Source organism: Giraffa tippelskirchi, chromosome 2 (assembly GCF_054371585.1).
Source record: "Giraffa tippelskirchi isolate mGirTip1 chromosome 2, T2T-mGirTip1v1.2.pri, whole genome shotgun sequence".
Lineage (NCBI taxonomy): Eukaryota > Metazoa > Chordata > Mammalia > Artiodactyla > Giraffidae > Giraffa > Giraffa tippelskirchi.
Genome location: NC_137276.1, coordinates 11,922,783 through 11,947,268, shown reverse-complemented (window position 1 = coordinate 11,947,268; position 24,486 = coordinate 11,922,783). Strand labels below are relative to the sequence as shown.

General features: G+C 39.6%; 1 protein-coding gene across 9 annotated transcripts in view; it reads left to right on the top strand.

Moving 5' to 3' along the window:
* Positions 1-24,486, top strand: part of INPP5F (inositol polyphosphate-5-phosphatase F) — an 88,424-nt gene that overhangs the window by 6,874 nt on the left and 57,064 nt on the right. For 8 of the 9 annotated variants that reach the window (XM_081535968.1, XM_081535937.1, XM_081535921.1 and 5 more), the window contains exon 2: positions 17,023-17,103. The exons of the other annotated variant lie outside the window; for it this stretch is intronic. In XM_081535968.1, coding sequence (XP_081392094.1) covers positions 17,023-17,103 — 81 coding nt within the window. The remainder of the gene's footprint in view (positions 1-17,022; positions 17,104-24,486) is intronic. 9 annotated transcript variants of the gene reach the window in all.

The window sequence follows — 24,486 nt, the reverse complement described above, 5'->3', positions numbered from 1 at the left end:
ACTATTTCAGCTGGTAATGAGCAACCTGAAGCCTTCCCAGTCTAGCTTTGCAAGAGTTCCAGATCCAGTTTCACAGACATCCTTTCAGAGCACATAAAGCAGAGAGGGAATGGAGGAGAAAAAGTCTTCTAGGGCACCCACCTCCGAAGAGGGGAGGGACTTTTGTAGCATCACTGATTCTGAGATGCTTGTGTTCTGACCAGACCATGACAGCAGAGACCAGGACTTGCCAAAGGCCGGCTTCAGAGGAGAGGCAATATGCAGGCCTTTAGGGCAGAGCATGAAGGTGTTAGGAACCAGGGTGCCCAGAGAGCTTGGTCTTTCCGGAACGTGACTACATTGGTGCTGTTCCAGGATGTCCAGCCACATGGCTTCCCTTGGCCCACCTGGCCAGCCTAACTCAGCCCACTCAGGGAGAGGGAGATGGAGATTCATTACTGTGTCCCTCCACGTGGCCCACTGCTGGTCTTCTATAAAAATTGTAGGAATGAATTGAAGTAAGTCTAGTTTCTGGTTGACCCCATGTATCTTGAGCAGCAAAGAGGTTGTTGGGGGGATTAAATAGAAAACTTAAGGACAGAGGACTAAAATGCTACTGTCTTAACCAGCTTTTTAAAATATGCTAATTTCTCGTCATTTTATTCAGCAAAGGGAGGAATCTGAACTTTAGTTCTGTGGGGTTCAACAGATCTTTTTTTTTTAAATGAAAATAAATGAGACCCAAAGACATTTTTTATTTTTGTCTAGCTGGCCCTATGTCAAAAAAAATTGCTTGTTGCTGATTTTGATTTTTATGGCTTATGACAAAATTAGCTGATGTATTTGCAGATAGATACAAGGCTATTGGAAAATCAAACTAATTTGGGTATAGTATTGATTGAGTGTATTCTCAGAGCCATGGTCTAATCTTGGTGTGGTTTTATGGGGATTTAAATGTATTAGGTCTTTATAAGCTGTATTATTATCTCTTTGTGCACCTTTTTGTAAGCTGTTCTATTCCTGTTCATATGTTTTAAGATATAACCTTTTAAAATCTAGCAAACACAAGTCTAAGAAGTAACAGCAATGTTTCAGAAAGTGAAAATCATTCAGTTGTGTCTGACTCTGTGACCCCATGGACTGTATAGCCTACTAGGCTCCTCTGTCCATAGAATTCTCCAGGCAAGAACACTGGAGTGGGTTGCCATTTTCTTTTCCAACAATGTCTTAGAATCTCTAACAAATTACTCCTTAGCTGGCTTAAGTCATAATCATATGTGTCAGCCGACCATAATTGAGCTGAGAATGTTTGAATTAGATTATGTTTACCAAAATAGAGAAATAATACATTACTTTATTATCAGTAACCGTTGATAATACATTAAGTAATATTTAAGTAGTATTTAAAAGGTGAGGGTTAACACTGAACATTTAGCATTATAGTACTATCACAACACATAGTGGTAGTATCTTAATTAAATTCCATGCTCTGTTAAGATGACTCATTTTCTGGTTGCTGCGAGACCCTTAAAGGAACTGCTCTCATTCACAAAAAAGCATCCACTCCTGCTAGCTTTCTTTGAGGCTGGTTGAAGGAAGTACAGGTTGATTTTAGGTCAGTATTCCTTGTGTTTTCTTTAAGTTACCTCATTTTAATTGCAGATTCTTACAAATTTAACCTTGAATTTCTTTAACTTTATAGTGGGATATTTAAAAATACAAAGTGCATTACTTTATCTTTATGGAAATTTATGAATCTTATTCTTTGAAACCACATTTTTACTTATCCTGAACTTCAAATTCCAGTTTCTGCAATGGTCAACATACATAATTTGAAATAGTCCTAACATCTAACTGAAATGTTGGGCCATTTTAAATATGCTACAGTCCCTTAATTTTAGTAGTTTGCATGTATAATATTAATGATGCTTCATGGTGTCATTCATACATTGTTTTTATGCCAGATATAACAGTCTTCTCCCCATTTCCAGCGTAATAGCCTTCCCCTCCCCCAGGGAACATTTGTGGTGGGCAGACAAAAGAATTTGGCAGAGTTTCTAATTTGCTAGTCTCTCTCTGGGCACTTGTTTTTCTTGACTTCCAGGATTCATCTCCTGTAGCTGCATTTATCCCCCTTTGCACCTTTCGAATACTCCCCACCCCAATAACTAGTTTAGTATTCTATTTTGTTCTCCTCCCAAATTAAGTCTGAAATTCTGTGAAGTCATCTACTTATTATTTCAACAAACCTTTATTGAAGATCTGACTGCTATGCATTGTGCCTGTATAAAAAGTTGGATAAAACACTTTCTCTGCCCTAGTCCAGGTAGTGGTCCAACAAGGGAAAGCCATACATAGGATTCTAGAGTGCCAGAATCCCTTGGACTGCAAGAAGATCAAACCAGTCAATCCTAAAGGAAATTAGTCCTGAATATTCATTGGGAGGACTGATGCTGAAGCTGAAACTCCAATACTTGCAAAGAACTGACTCTTTGGAAAAGACCCAGATGCTGGGAAAAATTGAAGGCAGGAGGAGAAGGGGACGACAGAGGAAGAGATGGTTGGATGGCATCACTGGCTTGATGGACATGAGTTTGAACAAGCTCTGGGAGTTGGTGATGGACAGGGAAGCCTGGTGTGCTGCAGTCCACGGGGTCACAAAGAGTCAGACACCACTGAGCGACTGAATTGAACTGACTCAGAGTGACAGATACTGTGGTAGAGCTGAGTTCAGTGGGAGATTTTAACTGGGTCTTGACATTCAAAGCCTCTGCTTTTTTCCAAGATAGTGGAAATGTATTTTTCTCCCTAATAAAGAAATGGGAATGGTGTTGTTTGATTCCATGAAGTTCCTTCCAGCTGTAAATAGTCTGTGATTGTTTCTTATCTAAGAGTGGAAAGTCTTGAAAGAAACTGTCTATGTGACTGGTGAACTTTAATGGATTTTTTTTTTTTTTGGCCTTGCCAGAAATAACTTTGTATGCACAGTGCTTTGGTTTTAATTAAGTACTCAAAAAAAAAAAAAAAATTATGGGGATGAATAGTGCCTAACTGGCCAGACTGAAATAGTACAGGTTCTCCCCTGTACTCCCAACCCCACAGAACACTCTGCTGTGGCCCCTGTTTGATCTAGAAGCAGTTCTTGACTTGAGGCCAATTAAAGTAGACCTGATGGTGTCTTTGAAGGTAGAGCTTTGTGTTGGTAGGGACCTATGGTATCAGAATGACTATACAGACAATCCTAGATGGAAGAGAATAAGTTTTGAACAGTTATCGGGAAAAGCTAGGAAGTTATTTAAACACCAACAGAGACAAAGTTTACTTCTATTTTATGTTCGGAGTGCTAATTTTATGCTATTTTAATCTCAGTTACCAGTTCTAAAATGAGCTAAGGAAAATACCAATTGTTAGCTACCCTGTTCTCTTATTTAGCTCTCAGATCCTATTTCTGAAAGTCATATTGTTCTGAAGGACAGTTTTTGGGAGAGCAGAGGTCAGGAGTGCATCGCGACACACTGCCGTGTTTCTTGGGTGATGCATTATGAATTTGTTATCCAAAGGTTTAAGGCTTCTTTGGACTGGTTATATTTTCAGTTTCCTAAGGTAATGAGTTGAGAAAGTTGTCATTTAAGCTTGTACTTCCCTTCATTTATTCCCAAACTGCATCTTTGCAATCTCTGTGCCCTATACTGGTATTCTGAATGTACTGTAAAGCCCACATCTTTTATAATCTTATATATATTCATCAGATCCTCTCAGGACCTAAGTCTTTTTCTTTAGTTGTCCTCTGTCCTTTTTTTGAGTTGCACTGGGTCTTTCTTGAGATGTGACAATTAGAACTTTATACTTCAAATAGAGAATCATAACAATTTTTAGTTTGAATAGTGTAGAGCTTAAAAAAATTTTTTTAAACTATTTTTACTTATCTATTTGACTGCCCCAAGTCTTAGTTGCAGCATATGGGAATCTAGTTCCCTGACCAGGAATCAAATCCTGGGCCACCTGCCTCAGAAGCATGGGGTCTTAGCCACTGGACCCCCAGGGAAATCCCCCTAAAAAAACAATTTTTTTATTGAAGTATAGTTGATTTACAATGTTATGTTAATTTCTTCAGTGTAGCAAAGTGACTCAGTTATACATTCTTTTTTATATTGTTTTCCATTATAGTTTATCACAGGATATTGAATATGATTCCTATGCTATACAGTAGGACCTTGATGTTGATCTATCTTATATATATCTTAGTTTGTTGCCAGGTTGAGAAGATCCCCTAGAGGAGGGCATGGAAACCCTCTTCAGTATTCTTGCCTGGAGAATCCCATGGACAGAGGAGCCTGGCGGGCTGCAGTCCATAGGGTTGCACAGAGTCGGACATGACTGAAGCGACTTAGGACGAACGCATGTGTGCATATATTTGTTTCCATTTGCTAATTCCAAACTCCCAGTGCTTCCTATTTCCACCCCTCCTCTGGCAACCACAAGTCTTTTCTCATGTTGGGAGTCTATTTCTGTTTCCTAGATTTGTTTATTTGTGTTGTATTTTAGATTCCACATATAAGTGATATCATATGGTATTTGTATTGTTTTTCTCTTTCTGACTTATTTTGCTTTGTATGATAACCTCTAAGTCCATCCATGTCATAGTCCATGGTATTTATATATATACCACATCTTTTTTTAACCATTCATCTGTTAATGGGCTTTTAGGTTGTTTCCATGTCTTGGGTATTGTAAATAGTGCTGCTGTGAACATAGGGGTGCATGGATCCCTTTGGATTATAGTTTTGTCAGGATACATGCCCAGGAGTGGCTTACTGGATCATATGGCAACTTTATTTTTAGTTTTTTGAGGAACCTCCATGTTGTTTTCTATAATAGTTGCACCAATTTACATTCCAATCAATAGTGTGAGAGGGTTCTCTTTTCTCCACACCCTCCCCAACGTTTGTTATTTGTAAACTTTTTAATGATGGCCATTCTGACCAGTGTGAGGTGGTATACCTTCTTTTAGTTTTGATTTGTAGTTCTCTAATAATTAGTGATGTTAAGGATCTATTCACATGCCTGTTGGTCATCTGTATGTTTTCTTTGGAGATGTGTCTATTTAGAACTTCTGCCCAAAAAAACACTTCCAAATATCCTTCATGATCAAAACTTTGTAGCCCTGTTGCTGCACTGTATTATTAATAAATCCCTGTTTTAATGGAGAAGTCTAGAAATTCTTAGGATCCCTTTTCTAGGTATGTATCTCATCTTCTAGCTGTTCTGAGGGTTTTTTTTTTCTTTTCTATTTTTCCCTTAGGGTTATTTTTTTAAATGTATTTTTTTTTATACTAGCTTAACCAGCTTTTGCCAGTTCACTGTATTATGAGCTCTTTCTTCAGTTTATGGTACTTAATTATATGAAAATAGTTCAAAGCTATACATGGACAGGCATCATCTTTGAATCAGACTGGTAGGATAAAACTAAGCTACTAATGCAAATTCCAACTAGTAGCCTGTAATCAGTTTGACCTGTAATTCTCAACCTGGCTTACCTTAGAATCATATGGAAGAAATTTACAAAATACCTATGCCTGGGCCCCACCCTGACCAACAGAGTCAGACTCTCCAGGTGTGGGGCCCAGGCATCAGTATTTATAAAGCTCCCAGATGATGACAATGATGGCCAGGATCCAGGGCCATTGAGCTGGAGTTGACACTGGGAAAGCAGCAGCTGCTAGAACTTTTAAATTGGATTAGCTCTTTAGCTTGCTGAATGCTGGAAAATAATTACTGTTAGAGTTGAGAGAAATGTATATCAAATTTTGCATTTATAAGAAGGCAACTGAATCAAATTATTCCTTAATCTTTTCTTCTGGCCTAATTAAATTTTGAGAATTGAAGTATGGATGAGCTAACCACTGGAACTTCTAGTTCCTCATTGTAGAACCCTTTCCCTCATCTGTTTGACTTTGGTGTTGGTAATTGCCTTTCAGAGCAGTAATACCGTTTGTCTTTAGCAGGAAATGAAACTTGGGTCAGATTATGTATGCATACCTCGGACCTTTTTTTTTTTTTTTTGACACAAGAGAAACTGCCTATAAACTTCAGCAGCTGTGCAAAACCCAGGGTTGTTCTTGTGCTCAGGGAACGACATCAGTTATGGCTCTTGGAATGAGTGACTCATGCTCTCTGCAAGCACACAGCCCTTAATCACTTGTTTTCTGTATACCAGGAAGAGGAGGGCATATGAAAATAGAAGCCGTGTACTGCCAAATGGGTTCTGAAATAAGAGTGGAAATGTTGACCTAATGGGTCAGACAATTGAGCTTATGACAAAATACTTATGTCTTTGGGTGTATGTTCCTTTAATGATTTCACTAATTAAAATTTGGCATTATTTCCCAAACCCTATGCTTTTGCAATTTGTAAGCAACTCTACTCTTTGCTAGATAATTTTGATAATCCTAAAATTTAAAACCTATTTGCAAACTTCAACTGTTTCTCTTTTGAAATTGCGTGCCATGTTGGAATATGCCTTTCGAAGGAAGGATTAGAGGGCAGTACATTTGTTGGAGCAGATAAATTACCTGGCTGTTCTTTGTGGAAGGACAAGCCCACTGGCCATTTTCCCTGCCATTCCTATGTCTTCTGCCTCCGGAGTAACCATTAATAATGGTGACAGGGTGTCCATTAATAAGCATATGCTACGTTACTACATGCAGTCCATGGGGTCGAAAAGAGTCGCATGCAACTGAACTGTAGTTACTACATATGCTTAGATAAATATGGTTTATACTGGTCTCTGTGTGAACACTCTGCTAGTGCTTTTGTTTTTATTTCCTTAGTAACAGATTAAAAACTACACACATATTTTGAAGTGTCTGTTGTGTGTCAGACACTGTACCAGGGATAAAGTCATAGCAGCTCAAAAAGACACACTTAGCCTCCTTTCTTGTGCCAGTTACGTAGCCTGCTTCAGGCCTTCCTCCACTGGCTTGTCTCTTGTCTCTTTATTGACGTGAGAAACTGTGAGCACTTCTTAGAGATTTTAAGATAATTTAGAGTTTCCCAAATTTTAGTTGTCTTTCATTGTGAGAAATCACACGTGAGAAATCATATTTATTGAAAGAGAAATTCTTTTATTATTAAAAGTGCCCACCTAGCCAGAGACTTGTGTTTTGGGACTTTTCTTGTTTTTTAATATTTATTTTTAATTGGAGGATAATTACTTTACACTGTTGTATTGATTTCTTTTGTACAGCAGCGTGAAGCAGCTGTAAGTGCAGCTTGAGCCTCCCTCCCAGTCCCCCATCTCACCTTCTGTTGTCACAGAGCATCTTCCCACTGGCTCTCTATTTTACACATGGTAATGTATATATTTCAGTGGTACTCTCTTAATTTGTTCCACCTTTCCTTCCCCTGCTGTGTCCACAAGTCTGTTCTCTGTATCGGCATCCCTATTCCTGCCCTGCAAATAGGTTCACCAGTAGCATTTTTCTAGATTCTGTATATATTTATTTTCTCTCTTTCTGACTTACTTTACTCTGTCTAACAGGGGTCTAGGTTCATCCACCTCAGTTTAACTGACTAGAATTCATTCCTTTTATGGCTGAGTAATATTCCTTTGTATATATGTACCATAACTGCTTTATCCATTCATCTGTCGATGGATATATAGGTTGCTTCCATGTCCTGGCTATTGTAAATACTTCTGCAATGAACATTGGGGTACACGTATGTTTTAGAATTGTGGTTTTTTTCAGGGTATATTCTCAGTAGTAGGATTGCTGGGTCATGTGGTAGTTTTATACTTAGTTTGTTAAGGAATATCGGTACTGTTCTCCATAGTGACTGTAGCAATTTGCATTCCCACCCACAGTGCAGAGAGTCCCCTTTTCTCCACATCCTCTCCAGCATTTATTGTTTGTAGATTTTTTGATGATGGCCCTTCTGACCAGTGTGAGATGATACCTCATTGTAGTTTTGATTTGCATTTCTCTAATCAAGAACAATGTTGAGGGACTGTCTTTTAAAACAGGAAAAACTTAAAATGTTAGTCTTATTAAAAGTCGAAGAGAATAAACAATTGGTGGGAGAAGATTTCCAATTCACTCTTTCATGCTGTGTCTATTCACCGGTTCATCTGGTTCAGTAACTGTTGAATGAATCCCGTTGTGTGTCAAACCCTGTGCTAGGCTGCAGGCATACATCCTATCCTTCCACAAACAACAGCCATAAAATTGATCTGCTGCAACAAATGTATTGCTTCCTAATCCTTCTTTTGAAAAGTATATTCTGTAAACAAAATAGGTCTAGAATTAAATTGATAGAAAAATTGAGACTTGTTAGTCTTCGTTTTGAGACTTAGGAGTCTTTTAATTGGTAAGTTGAAACTTTACATTTATTATAATTAATAACAACTGCCTTTTACTCATCTTTTCCATTTATTGTGCTTTTTCTCAGTTTTTTTTGGTTCTGTCACCTTTTACTGTATTCCATTGGGTAGTATGCATTTTATTTATTTATTTTTTGGATGGTGTGAATTTTTTCCGATGTCTTTCTGTTGCTGATTAGAAGTTACCCATCCTGTTTTTCATTCTTGTGCTGTTTCTCAGAACTTCAGACCAGTAGTTATTTTCACATATGTAACTGAAGTCTACTGATGTCTGTAGCACATTAAAAAGCAGAGACATTACTTTGCCAACAAAGGTCTGTCTAGTCAAAGCTATGGTTTTTCCAGTAGTCATGTATGGATGTGAGAGTTGGACTATAAAGAAAGCTGAGCGCCGAAGAATTGATACTTTTGAACTGTGGTGTTGGAAAAGACTCTTGAGAGTCCCTTGGACAGCAAGGAGATCCAACCAGTCCATCCTAAAAGAGATCAGTCCTCAACATTCATTGGAAGGACTGATGGTGAAGCTGAAACTTCCAATACTTTGGCCACCTGATTCAAAGAACTGACTCATTGGAAAAGACCCTGATGGTGGGAAAGATTGAAGGCAGGAGATGGGGATGACAGAGGATGAGATGGTTGGATGGCATTACTGACTCAATGGACATGAGTTTGAATAAACTCTGGGAGTTGGTGATGGACAGGGAGGCCTGGCGTGCTGCAGTCCATGGGGTCGCAAAGAGTCGGACACGACTGAGCGACTGAACTGATGTCTGTGTCTTTTCCCCAAGCAATGTTTCAACCTCTATTTAGACTCTCCCTCTTCTAGATTTTTCCTGTCCAGTGTAAGGGACTTCGGGGAGGGGAGGAAGCTGGCAGTCATGGTTGATTTGCCATTTGGACCTGAATTGGGTTGCTAGGACTGAGACTACATGCTTAATTTTGAGCTGCATTAGAGCTCTGTATCTGTTTCACATTCTAAAGAAACAGAATTTGGGGGGCATATATAAGCGTTGAGATATTTCATAAACCTTTATTACTCTCAGAAAGCCTTTAGGAATTATGGCCTTACCATAAATTTTAATGCAGAAAAACATTATCACAGTTGTTTTTTTTTTAATATCCTTTCCTTTATAAAAAAAAAGCCATATGTAGACCCTTGATATAAAAATCTATGGAGAGATTTATGGAGTGGTAGGAACCTTGAATTTTACATGCATTTACATTTCCCAACTTGAGGTAAAAGTTATTGAACATTTATGTGCCAGACATTGTGCTGGGTACTTTCACATAATTCTTTCATCTAATCCTCATGAAAATCCTGTGAGTTAGATGGATTCCTGCTTACGTAAGAGGAACCTGAAGTTGAAAGGGGTTCCGAGATTACAGTAGAGCTAGTAGGACTTTTCTCTCAGGACCTGGAATGCAGGTTGTGCCCGCATCATGTAGAATCTCTTGACTCTGTCCAGCCTTTCATTTCCGGACTTGGCACCGGGCCGCCCTTGTGCACACTCCTGTCATCTGGATCTCCAGCTTTAGGATTGCCCTCTTGGGTCAACTCTCTACATAGTGGCCCTAAAGTTCAATCTCACATACAAATCTGTCCTCTCTGGAGGAAATGGCTCCTGAATTTACTGTCTGTGGTCCTCCTGAGTTGGTCCCTGTTTGGTTTTTCAGCCTTATTCTTACAGCTTCCTGCCTTTTACCTTAGGGCCTTACCGTACCAAACCATTTAGAGTCTTGACTGCATTCAGTAAATATGTGAGTGCCTATTATGTATTAAACAATCTGCTGGCTGTGAGGCTGCCCAGGGCTTTTCTCATGACCCAGATGGGAGAGGTCTTGGTCCTCAACAAGGACAGCAGCAGTGGGGATGGAGAAAAGTGAAACATTAGATATGAGGAGGTGGAGTCAACAGGACTTGGTGAGGAAGAAAAGCATTTTGAATGTCTCCCAGATTCTGGCTTGTGCAGCTGGAATGATGTTGGTGAGCTGGAAGACTCCATATAATTTTAAAATGAGAGCATCATATCTGAGTAATTACACCTGGTAGGGAAGCGTATGGTATTAGAGGTATGATAGAGCGCTGGACTGAGAGTGAGAAATGGAGTTTCCGTTTTCACAGTATGGGTAGTTAGTACTGAACACTTTAACCTCTGCCAGCCATGATTACGTTTGTTTGAAATACTGCAGATGACTTTCACTTTGCCACTTCAGATACTGAACCCTTCTAATGTGATTCATTGCAAATTATCTGACTCCAACCTACTTCTCCATTCTGAGTCATATGTTCAGTTGTCCGTTCAGCATTTTGGAGCCTGCAGTGCATGTATCATGCACTTGGGACGTAAAGCTCAATGAGACCAGGTCTCAATGAATTTTCTGTTCTCGATGGGCTTCCTGTTCAAAGAGACAGGCATTAAACCAAAATGATAAGTGTGGGTGTATGAGCAGGGTCCAGGGGGCTCACAAAAGAGAGGCTGATCAGCTCTGCTGGGTGGGTGGAGTGGGGAATGTCGGGGAACACCGGTGACCCTTGTTCTGTGTCAGGAATGAAAAGCAGGCTGAAGTGGGTGGGGAGCAGCATTCCAGGCCCAGCCCTCGGACACTTCTGGAAGATGAAGGATGCTGGGGGTGGGGAGGCAGGAAGAGGGTAGACAGGAGCAACCCATGCACAGCCTTGCAAGCTTTTTCAAGGAATTTGGACTTTGTTTCTCAGGCTGTGGGATGTAGGAGAAGTAATATGATGGGATTAACAGTGTTCTGTGTTGTGTGTACTTATTTTTTTTAATGACTGATATATTTCTTTCACAATATTAATCTTAGACAAACTAGACTTTAGGGCAAAAGAGCATTAATTGAAATAAAGGCAGTTATTACATCCTGATGAACAGAGCAGTTCAGCAGGAAGATATAATTCTGAATCTGTATGTGCCTGACAACATAGTTTCAAAAAATATAATGCAAAAATTACAAAGGAAGAATGGGAGAGGGAAATACATAAAGCATGAGATTTAAAAAACAAAAAACCCTCTCAAACTGTTGATATTAGGCTAAGCAGTCAAATAATTAGCAAGTACATAGAGCAGGTGAATAGAATAACAAAGCTGATAATGAGCCCTTACCCCAGAGTTGAATAGTGTATTCATGTTTGAAGTAAGAAATACTTCTAAAATCCTGACCTGAACAGACACATATGTATGTATGTACCAGAATCAAAAGTTTTGTGAAATGTTTCTCCTTACATGGTGCAGTTTTTCTGTTTTCTGTTTCATTGCTGTTAGTGCCGATCTCATTATACAAAACTGATGAAATGACCCACCAATGAATTGAATTGATGCCCTTTTTCTTGAAAACACTAAGCAAATATACATGCTTTTCAAGTACACGCAGAACATTTACAAACTGACTTTCTAGATTCTCCTGACCACGCTTAGCATCTGGTACTCCTCTTGTTCTCCCTCTGTCCTTCCCCCTTCCAAAGAAAAGATGACTTTGACTCCTATTTTTACTGAGCCAAGGCCATTCGATACATGCATCTGCTTCTCGGCTCCATTTCTATATTTAGCCTTTTCATCTTTTCTTCCAGACTTAGTAAAAAGTAATATCTTTTCTTTCCCCCCAGGGTTAACATTTATACCGGTACTTTTGATTTCATTTTCTTTTGTTTTCTTTTCCTCCTTTAATATCTCCTCTGGTTCTTATACCTAGACATTTCCCCTTGACCATCCCATCATGAACTCAGTCTTAATGAACTTACCTGGTTCTCTCTTTGGATCTCAAAGATTATCGGTGATTATAATTTTTAATCTACTAGACTGCAAAATATAGGTTTTTTTCTGTTTGTTTTTTTTTTAAGTGAAATTTTAATTTTCTTCAGTGGCTGATATAGTCAAACGGTTCAAAATACCATAGGTGTTACTGAGTTAAGGGTATTATTGAGTTAAGAGGTTTTCACCCACCTTTTCTCCCAGCTACTGTATACCCTGCTTTTTGTGTCTTACTCCTTCTTACTCATCTCCGTCCTCATCCCTCTCTAGAGAGGATAGCTGTTTCACTGTCATTTGTAAGTTTACCCTCTTCCTGTCCTTTGTGTAGCTTCCTTTAAGGTGTTTCATGCTAACCTCCTTCTGTACTTTCTTCACCTACTGCCCACCTTGCTCCCCCACTACCATATCCTTTCAAGCCAACACTCTTGTAATAAAGAACCATCTAGCTCCTTTCCCTGTTCGTAGTCTCCACCTCCTTTCAGTGCTGTTGGCTAATCCCTGGCTGCAGTCTTGTTTTACTTTTGTTATTATTTGCCTGTCATGGCCTCCAGGAAGTAAGGTTCCTTCATTAGTCTTTTATTCAAGTCTCTCCTTATTGGCCTCAGTGTACTTTTTCCAGTCTTCCCAATGAAGATCTCCACCATACTCACCATACTCCTTGGCCTTCTGATCTTTATTGTTTGCTCCTTTATTTTTATATCTTCTCAGTGCCTGGTTCCTGAAATGTACTTGATAAGTATTTCCCCAGTGAAGGGATGGATTCCAAAACAAACCTTGTACTTTCTTTCTGCCACATCATTCTTCTTTCTGATTTCCTTATGCTTGAAGTTCCACTTCCTCTGTGTAACTGTCCACGACTGCTTTAGCTCTGACTTTTCATCCTCCTCCATATTCCTCGAGCTCATTTGATACCCGAGGGATAGAATCTTGCAACTGTGCTTGTTCATCTGAGATCAGGGTGAGATTATGAGTAGCTGGAGCTCTTTCCTTAGCAGGGGCATCAGTGTTGGCAGAGTCGAGATGTGGCCTGCCTGACAGGGATTCTGGTTATTTGAAAAGAAATCAGGATACTTCTAGTTTATATACCATCATGAACTCCAGAATTAGGGTTCAGTTCAGTTCAGTCGCTCAGTCGTGTCCGACTCTTTGTGACCCCATGAATCCGCAGCACGCCAGGCCTCCCTGTTCATCACCAACTCCCAGAGTTTACCCAAACCCATGTCCATCGAGTCAGTGATGCCATCCAACCATCTCATCCTCTGTCGTCCCCTTCTTCTCCTGCCCCAAATCCTTCCCAGCATTAGGGTCTTTTCCAATGAGTCAACTCTTCGCATGAGGTGGCCAAAGTATTGGAGTTTCAGCTTCAACATCAGTCCTTCCAATGAACACCCAGGACTGATCTTCTTTAGGATGGACTAGTTGGATCTCCTTGCAGTCAGGGTTAGATTTTAATAAATTAACAAAGGGGTAAAATTAATAAATGATTGATAACGGGTAGGGAACAATTTAGTGATCTTCCCTGTAGCTCAGATGGTAAAGAATCTGCCTGCAAGGCAGGAGACTTGGGTTCGATTCCTGAGTTGGGAAGATCCTCTGGAGAAGGAAATGGCAACCCACTCCAGTATTCTTGCCTGGAGAATCCATGGACAGAGGAGCCTGGCAGGCCACAGTCCATGGGCTCGCAAAGAGTTGGACACGACTGAGCGGCTAACACTACTACCACTATGGAACAACTTAGATAATATAATAAGTGAAAAAATGATGGATAATGAAAATGACATGTATAAAAATTTAAAACTGGAAGTATTTATGAACATGTCAGAGTTGTTGTCCAGAGTTGTTTCATATTATGAAAACTCATAAATCCATAAGAAACATAAAGAAAAATTCTTAGATCTGAATAAGGAGATCATAGAAGAAGAACCATAAGCAGCCAGTTTTATAATTAAATGTTTAATCTTACCAGCAATGAAAAGAAAATAAACATCATTTAGGCAATGGATGCCATCAAAATAGCAAAACTTACAAAGAAATTCTAAATGATAGCAAGCGTAAGAAGCATTTTCATATGCTCTGGCAGAAATCTAATTTGATGTATAACCTTTGTAGATAGTATTGAAAGCTTTAATTTTTTTAAAGTTTTTACCTACTGATTTCATCCCTAAGAATTTGTCCTAAAGCTATTAGTTAGGGAGCAAATAAAATACTTGCATAATGTTCATCATTTATCACAGCATTTTTTATAATAGAGAAAAACTGGAAACGACTTAAATGTCTAAGAGTGAGAAAGTGCTTCCTTAAGTGGAAAATTAGACAGCTGTGAATTTATAATTTTGAAGAATTTTAAGGATGTAAGAAAATACTCATGAGATATTATAAGAAAAAGTTAGCATATAGTGCTGTATTCACAATATTGCAGTTGGATATGCACACAAATATATGATGTGAAATGTAATAATAATGCATGTTAATCATGAGAAATGCTGGGCTGGAAGAAACATAAGCTGGAATCAAGATTGCCGGGAGAAATATCAATAACCTCAGATATGCGGATGACACCACCCTTATGGCAGAAAGTGAAGAAGAACTAAAGAGCCTCTTGATGAAGGTGAAAGAGGAGAGTGAAAAAGTTGGCTTAAAGCTCAACGTTCAGAAAACTAAGATCATGGCATCTGGTCCCATCACTTCGTGGGAAATAGATGGGGAAACAGTGTCAGACTTTATTTTTTGGGCTCCAAAATCACTGCTGATGGTGATTGCAGCCATGAAATTAAAAGACGCTTACTCCTTGGAAGGAGGGTTATGGCCAACCTAGATAGCATATTTAAAAGCAGAGACATTACTTTGCCAACAAAAGTCCGTCTGGTTAAGGCTATGGTTTTTCCAGTGGTCATGTATGGATGTGAGAGTTGGACGGTGAAGAAAGCTGAGCACTGAAGAATTGATGCTTTTGAACTGTGGTGTTGGAGAAGACTCTTGAGAGTCCCTTGGACTGCAAGGAGATCCAATCAATCCATCCTAAAGGAGATCAATCCTGGATGTTCATTGGAAGGACTCATGTTGAAGCTGAAACTCCAATACTTTGGCCACCTCATGAGAAGAGTTGACTCATTGGAAAAGACCCTAATGTTGGGTAGGATTGGGGGCAAGAGGAGAAGGGGACGACAGAGGATGAGATGGTTGGATGGCATTGCTGACTCGATGGACATGGGTTTGGGTGGACTCCGGGAGTTGGTGATGGACAGAGAGGCCTGGCGTGCTGCAATTCATGGGATCGCAAAGAGTCGGACACAACTGAGCGACTGAACTTAACTGAATGCATGTTACTTAAAATGTAAATATTGTCTTATTGATTAGTTCCATGTATGTATAGATTCTGAGGGAGGCACTGTATTTGGACGGTTAAGAGCACAGGCCATGAGCTGCAGACCTGACTTTGAATTGCAGCTCTGCCCTTGGCCCATTGTGTGATATGACCACTTTACTTTTCTAAGGCTGCATTTCCTCATCTGTGATTTGGGACTCCTAATACCTAACTGCTAGAGTCATCAGGATTAGAAATGATAGTATGTATAATAGCCTTTAAAAAATTAATTCTCTATTTTACTTTAATTCTTGCAATAAAAACAGAAGTCAACTTTTTTTGCCTCCCACTGAATATATCATTAATAACAAAGATGTTCAAGATACAATAGTCAAAAGTCAAATGAATTTGGAGACTATTAAGTCTTCTGTAATTACCCACATGAGTTACAGATTGATTATACATTTCATTAAAATAGAATTTAAATGGTAATAATTAAAATGTAATTTAAATTTTCTGCTAAGAGAAATATTGTTTTCATTCTTGCTAATCTCTTCCTGCTATTGAGCCACCACTAATGATACCTTTATCTCCTTGGGTATAACAGCCTTTTGTAGCCTGGGTTCCACAACAGAATTCAGCCCTAATGTCCTCAGGCATCTATTGTGTGTAATGAATTAGCTTCTCTTCTGTGTGTCTAGAATGATATAAATGATCTACCATCCTTGGGATAATTGAGAATACAGTCATCCAAGTCACTGTCTTGTTCTATGGTTCAGATGAGAAACCCTAATTGGGATGCCTGGCACATAGTAGGCACTCGATATAAATAGAAGTGATTCCTGTTGTTGTTGCCATAGAAGTCACATGAAAGAGAACTGCCTTTCTGAATTTCTTTGTTTGGTGTTAGCTTCTTCGGGAAAGGATATTTTCCAGAGTGTGATTCAGTAAGTGGACATCTCTGTGGGGGTTTCTCAATCCTTGTCTCTGGATCTGAGACCGGCTCTGGCAATAGGACCTTGGATAACTCCTGTCTTTGCCCTCTTAATTTGTACCAGCCTCCTTTTTCCACTGCAGGGCGCCAAAGTACTGCCTCCCATCCAAATAGAGTTTCAGAATGTCAGCTCTCTTCCCATAACTGTCCTTATGTTAGAGGACTTACTCACGCCTCGGATTTAATGCTTCTCTACAATGGCTTGTTAGTATTGTACTCAGTCCTGGGTGTTGATACCTGCTCTTTTGGGTTGCTGGTCATTTCTTAATACATTGCTAAAGACAATGTGTTTTTTAAATCATCTTGTGACATTTCTGTGACATTTCTTGTTAAAATTTTTTATTTTTATAGTGTTAAAGGTTACTTTCCATTTACCGTTCTCAGGAAATACTGGTTCTATTCCTTGTGGTGTATTATATAATACATCCTTGACCCCATCTTACACCCAGTAGTTTGTACCTTCCCCTCCCTTACCTTTATCTTGTCCCTTCTCATTTCCCTCTCCCCACTGGTAACCACTAGTTTGTTCTCTGTAAAGATATTGTTTTAATGTTTTCCAATGAATATTTTCTCATGACTGCTTCTTATTTTATTTTAGCTACTGATCTGCTTCTTGCCTGGAATCCCATCTGTTTGGGGTTGGTAGAAGGTGTTATTGGAAAAATTCAGCTTCATTCAGGTATGTTTCTGTAAACTCTTTTAAGCTTGTCAAATTTAACGTGGCATTCTATGACATGGTCTCTTTGAGGATAAGTGTAGATTCTGTAATGGCTTTGATTCCTTTACCTTAATTTTGGATCTACCCAAAGTGGGCATATTTCTGTGTTGCAGAAACCAGTACACGAGAAACCAAGCACCACACTCGGAGAGTTGGAGAACTCAGGTTTATTACGCCGGCGGGCCCAGAGGAGTTAACACTCCAAGCTCTGAGCCCTGAACAAAGGGGTTACAGAGTTTTTATAGACAGACTGTAGTGGGCAACACTAGCTGTTAATAGGCTGGTTTAAACTAAGGGGTTTCGTGTGCGTGGAAACGGTGGTCAAGATGGGGAGGGGAATGCCTGGCCTGGACAGGCATGATGAAGCAGGTTTGCAGGGGCTGGACGATTGCAAAGAGCAGGACGAGGGTGAGTGAGATAAATTCCAGTTCCTAGTATTGCAAGTCCCCACTTTCTGAAACTACGTGACCTACGTGATTTAGACTTTGCAAGAGGCAAGCTGAGTTACAGAGGCAGAAGGAGAAGGAGGTTATATAAAATTTTAACTTTTCTTCTTCGTCCGTATAAGGGAAACAAAAATACAGGCATCCCTCATTTTATTGTCCTTTGCAGATATTGTGGGTTTTTTTTTTATAGATTGAAGGTTTATGGCAGTTCTCAGTCCAACAAATATATTGGTGCCATTTTTCCAACAGCATTTGGTCATTTCATATCTCTGTGTCACATTTAGGTAATTCTTCAATATTTCAAACTTTATATTTGTTATGGTGATCTGTGATCAGTGATCTTTGTTACAGTTATGATTCACTGAAGGCTCAGATGATGGTTAACATTTTTTAGTAAGAAAGTATTTTTTAATCGAAGGATAGTTGATATACAGTGTTAGTTTCTGGTATACGGCAAAGTGATTCAGTTATGCATGTATATATATACACACACACACACTTGTATGTTCTTTTATATTATAGGTTAATATAAGATAATGAATATAGTTCCCTGTATAATACAGTAGGATCTTGTTGTTTATCTATTTTATGTTTATATACAGAAGTTTGTACCTGCTAATCCCAAACTCCTAGTTCATCCCTCCCCTAGCCCTCGTCCCTTTGGTAACCATAAGTTCATTTTTTAAGTCTACGAGTCTTTCTCTATTTTGTAAATACGTTCATTTGTGTTATATTGTAGATTTCATGGGTAAGTGATATCATATGGTGTTTGTCTTTTTCTTTCTGACTTATTTGTCTTACGATAATCTCTAGGCCTATCCATGTTGCTGCAAATGGCATTATTTCATTCTTTATTAAGGCTGAATAGTTTTCTATTGCCTATGTGCCACATCCTCTTTATCCATTCATCTACTGATGGTTGCTTCCGTGTCTTCTCTGTTGTAAATAAATAGTGCTGCTATGAACTTTGGTACATTGCTATGTATCTTTTCAAATTACAGTTTTCTCTGGATATATGCCCAGGGGTGGGATTATTGGATCATGTGGCAACTGTATTTTTAGTTTTTAAAGAAACCTCCATACTGTTTTCTATGTGGCCGCACCAATTTACATTCCCACCAACAGTGTTGGAAGGTTTCCTTTTCTCCACACCCTCTCCAACATTTGTTATTTGTAGACTTTTTAATGATGGCCATTCTGACTGGTGTGAGGTGGTACCTCACTGTTTTGATTTGCATTTCTCTAATAATTAGCGTTGTTGAGCATCTAGGTAATTTTTTGCCCATTTTTGATTGAGTTGTTTGTTACTGAGTTGTATGAGCTGTTTGTGTATTTTGGAAATTAAGCCCTTGTCAGTGACATGGTTTGCAAATATTTTCTGCTATTCTGTAGATTGTCTTTTCATTTTGTTTATGGCTTCCTTTGTTGTATAAAAGCTTATAAGTTTGGATTAAGTCCCATTTGTTTATTTTTGGTTTTATGTCTATTGCCTGGGTAGACTGACCTTAGAAAGCAGTGGTATGATTTATGTCAGAAAATGTTTTCTTTGTTCTCTTCTAGGAGTTTTATGGTGTTGTCTTATACTTAAACCATTTTGAGTTTATTTTTGTGTATAGTGGTTTAACTTCATTGATTTGCACGAGCTGTCCTGCTTTTCCAACGCCACTTGCCGAAGAACCTCTCTTTTCTCCATTGCAGTCAATATGTTCAGCGAAGAAGTACTTTTAATTAAAGTATGTACATTTTTAAACATAATCCATTGCACACTTAGTAGACTACAGTTTGGTGTAAACAACTTTTATAGGCACTGCTGCTGCTGCTGCTGCTAAGTTGCTTCAGTTATGTCCGACTCTGTGCGACTCCATAGACGGCATCCCACCAGGCTCCCCCGTCCCTGGGATTCTCCAGGCAAGAATACTGGAGTGGGTTGCCATTTCCTTCTCCAATGCATGAAAGTGAAAAGTGAAAGTAAAGTCGCTCAGTCATGTCTGACTCTTCGCGACCCCATGGACTGCGGCCCACCAGGCTCCTCTGTCCATGGGATTTTCCAGTCAAGAGTACTGGAGTGGGATGCCATTGCCTTCTCCGTTATAGGCACTGGGAAACCAAAAAATTTGTGTGACTTATTTTATTGCTGTGTTTGCTTCATTGCAGTAGTCTGGAACTGAAGGTACAGTATCTCCAAGGGATGCCTATAAAGCTTTGGAGAAAGGAGGCATAATATTAAAATCCTTTCTTCCTCTTAAACCCAACAACTTATTAAATACCTACTCTCAGGAATTGTGTCAGGAATTGTGTTAGTCGGTGGAATACAAGAGTGAGCAAAAACTGACCTGTTCCCACCATCGTGGAGCTTTCGGTTTAAGAGGGAAGACTAGACATTAGTGATTAATCACTGAAATAAATGTATAATTATTTGTTAATTGTGATAGGTGCTCTGACAGATACACCAACTGCAGTGGTTTTGAGGGAGAGAATAGTGGAAATAAGGCTGGAGAGGTAGGCAGGTGGCAGACTGGGACTGATCGGCTTTGGTCAGCTGTCTGTTCCTCATGTAGTCAACTCTGGCCAGGAAGAGAAAGGGTCTGTTAGTACACAATGTGGTGCTTCTAGGAGTCCTGTCCAGGGAAGACAAATTGATGGAAGATCTAGTTCATTCACCAGACCCTTCCTTGGAAGGACAGGCACCTATGCCCTGAGTTCAGAGGGAATTTTGTTAAAAGATAGGTGTTACATAGGCAGGTCCCAAAAAGTCATGAAAAGGACTAACTGAAATATTTTAAGCATGAAATTTAAATATATATTTTTCCTTTGTTACTGATTTTAATGTGAGTTAAGAGGTATAGGAAGCTTTGCTATTACTGCTATGCAATCAGGAGTGTAGCCACCTTTGTAAGTTTTTAAAAATTCTTTTAAAATAAAATTATTGTGCATTTGGAAGCCAGATTGACTTCTGAATATAAAACACAAATTGCCATAGACAGTCTTAATTTCATTTTGCTGATTTTTTTGGTTATTTAAAAAAAATTGTTAAATATTTTATAGACACAAAGAGCTATTTGTGACAGATACACAGTATACTTGCTGTAAATTAAACACATTTATCTACCACCTAGATTAAGAAATGAAACCAGTGTCTTTGGAACTCTCCCTGCCCTTCTCCAAGTGTATCCTCCTGTCTCCTTCCCTTCAAGAGAACCCGTGATTTTGAATATTGTACTTATTAGCCCATTGATTTTCATTATTGCTTTTGTTACATATATATCCCTAACTAATATGTTGCTAAATTTTGTATTTTGGAAATTTTGTATAAATGATGTTAAGCCATTTGTATTCTTTCACTTGTTGCCCCTACCCACACAACTGGGTACTTTTGAGATTTGTCCACCTTGATATATGAAACTTTAGTTCCTATCTCCACTATTGTATTACTATATCATAATTTGTCCTTTTTCCTGTCATTGGGTAATTTTTGTTTTTTGGGCCTTTTTTTTTGCCATTAGAAATGAGACCACTGTGAGTGTTCTTGTACATTCTGTCTTTGGTAGTTTTAAATTCTTTCAATACAAAGGAGAAAAGCGTTTAGACATTGTGTAACATGCTAATAAGTATTTTAGTCACACTCTCCTACCTGTCCACATTTACATACGTATATTTTTAATTCATTTATATGCTGACAGGATAATTTCACAGTTGAATGTTCTGAGCTAAAATTCATTTTCTATTGTTTAAGCAAAGCGTATGAAACTTTTGAGTTATTTTTCTCCAATTTCAGTTACATCTTGAAACAATGAATAAATCACTGACATGAGTCAAGAGACCTGAATTCAAGCTTTATTTATTAGAGCTTTGAGATATGAGAGAAATTACATAACATCTGTTTCATCTGTTGCTGTGTAATAAACTGCCACAAAAGTTTTAAAGCCTTAAAACAGTAACAGTTTATAGTATCTCAAGTTCTGTGGGTCAACATGTGGCTCTTCTGCCCTTTCCGTCTGTTGGCCAGGGCCATCTGAGTGGCAGCACTCAGCTAGGGGTCTGCCTGGAGCATCTTAGTTTTCCTTCATGTGGCATTTCTGTCCATGTAGCTCATCTCACGAGGCCTCTTTTTGGGCCCTCTCTGTCTCCTAGATACCTGGACAACCTTTCAGGGTGCTGACGTGACAAGTTCCAGTGTAGAAGGGCTTATCGAGCCTCTGCTTGCATCACTGAGCTTGCTAATATCCCACTGGTCAGAGAGGTCACACAGTCAAACCTAGCACCAACATGGGAAGGGGCTTCGCAAGGGTTTGCATCCCAGGAGGTTAGTTCATTGGGTCCCCCAAGGCCCTAGAGCCTCTGCTGCTGCTGCTGCTGCTAAGTCACTTCAGTCGTGTCCGACTCTGTGCGACCCCATAGATGGCAGCCCACCAGGCTCCCCCGTCCCTGGGATTCTCCAGGCAAGAACACTGGAGTGGGTTGCCATTTCCTTCTCCAATGCATAAAAGTGAAAAGTGAAAGTGAAGTCGCTCAGTCATGTCCGACTTTTCACGACCCATGGACTGCTTCGCGACCCATGGACTGCAGCCTACCAGGCTCCTCCGTCCATGGGATTTTCCAGGCAAGAGGACTGGAGTGGGGTGCCATTGCCTTCTCCGATATACCTAAAGGTGCCTAGTAAATTATCACTATTTTATCAATTCTTTTGGTTGCAAACACAAACCTATCAGTTTATGCAAACAAATTTTTATTAGAATTCAAGAGAACAAAACCAAAAAGTTGATTTGTTCAGGATCTGAGATTACACTTTTTGGCAGACAGTCTCTGACCATCACTTGTCCCTGTACATCTCTTATACATTCTTTTCTTCTTTTGGCTTTCTCTGTGTATGTGGGATGAAATTTCTGTCCTTATGTGGTACTCAGACCGACCTTAGCCCTCAAGCCAGCCAGCATCTGATATACCCTATAACTTCTAGAGATTGACTGGCTCTCTAGTTAAGACCCTAGGGAAGAGACCCTTTTTGGCTCAGTCTGAGTCAGGGGCCTTCCCTGGTCACAAAGTTCAAACATGCCCACTACTCTAAGCAGGACAGTCAGTCAAAGCAGGACGGTTTGAACTTGGCAAACAAACCCGAAGTCATTTCTTAAAGCAATGTACAAATATGCTAGTGGTTGGTGAGTTTGATGCAGTGGAAAGTATGGTCATTAGGAGGCTGTGGGCATTTCCTATGGTCTTTTCTAGTCAGCCCCTGTTTACATGCACTTTCCCTTCTTGTACTCATGCCTTTCTTTGAAACAAAAAGAAGTTGGTAGGCAATGTAGATACCTGTCACATATTTTGGAAGAGGGAAAAGTGAGGGAATAGAGTGAACTAGAGAAAATAATAAAGAAAATATTAAAAAGAAGTAAGGGGGGCTGGGAAAGTTTTTCACGCTCCTAATCTCTGTACTTCCCCCCCACCCCCACCCCCACCCCCACCCCCACCCCCACCCTACCCCGCTGCCTCTTGCCGCATCACTTCTAAGGTTTGGCTGTTAAGAAAGGATATGGGGGAACAAACAAAGGAAAATCTCTTTCCTGGGCCCCCTGCTGCTCTTTCCCTCGCCCAGAGAACTGCAGCCCCACCCTGTGTACCACCCTGCGTACCACTCCACCCCCAGCTCCCATGCTCTGAGCATCCATCTTGCTCTTGCCGCCTTCTCTTTCTTCATCCTCTATCCTGGGCGTGCCTCATCTCCTCCCCACCCTGTGTCCCACTGAAGCTCTTGCTTTGACCACACCATCAACTTGCCCGCTAGGCAGTGTGCTCTTGATCTCTGTTAGAACTGAAATAATCACTCCAAGTGTACTTTCCCACGGGAGCATCTTAGCTTCTGGGGGTAGAAGATGAGGGGAAGAAAATGTCTGTACTTAAACTCTTTCTCACTCCTCTTTCCCTCCTACTTATTCTCTACATATTAATGCATGAATTTTTGTTCTTGCCTAGTGAGATGGGAACAGAAGTTTACTTGAACAGTTGTCATTGACAGTCTAAAAGCGGCGTGGGTGAGCTGTGACTGTCATTAAGCAGTCGTGACTTTGGAATGGCATTAGTTTGCTAGGCTGCCGCAGCAAAGTTCCTCAAGCTTGGGGGCTTAAACAAATTTATTTTCTTGTAGTTCTGGAGGCTTAAAGTCTAAGATCTAGTCATCAGGGTTGGTTTCTTCTGAGGCCTCTTTTGTTGGCTTGTAGATGGCTGATCTTCTCCTTGTGTCTTCACATCGTCTTCACACTATTTTCTCTCTGTGTGTCTGTCTCCAGATTTCCTCTTATAAGGACACCAGTCATTAGGGATTAGAGCATACCCTAATGACCTCATTTAATTTAATTACAGCTTTAAAGATCGCATTCTTTAAAACAGGCTCACATTCTGAAGCACTGAGGGTTAGGATTCCAGCATAATGAATTTTACGGGGGCCTAATTCAATCCATAATAGGAACCTAACATCCTCTGGAATGCTCACTACAAAAGCACGTCCAAGAGAATTCTCACCTTTGCATCTGACCTTTTATTTTACAGTGGAATAGGCCATTCCCCAAATATCACTGGGTAGGCACTGGCCCCAGCACTGGACTAACTTTGAGGTCACATGATTGCCTTGGATCAGGTTATTCATCCAAGCCTCAGTTGCTGGGTGATGATACCACCTAGGTATGGTTATGGTAAGTTTAATAAAACTCTCATTAAGTGCTTAGCATGGCTTCTGATAATAGTAAGCATTCAGTAGATGCTGGCTATTATTTTTTTTTTTTCTTAGTTTTAAAGGTAAAACATATCACTAGAGAACACTTAAGTTCTGAATGTATAATTTTGAATAAATGTTAAACTTAGACTGTTTTTTCCACTAACACTAATTTTTACTGAAACTAATGATACT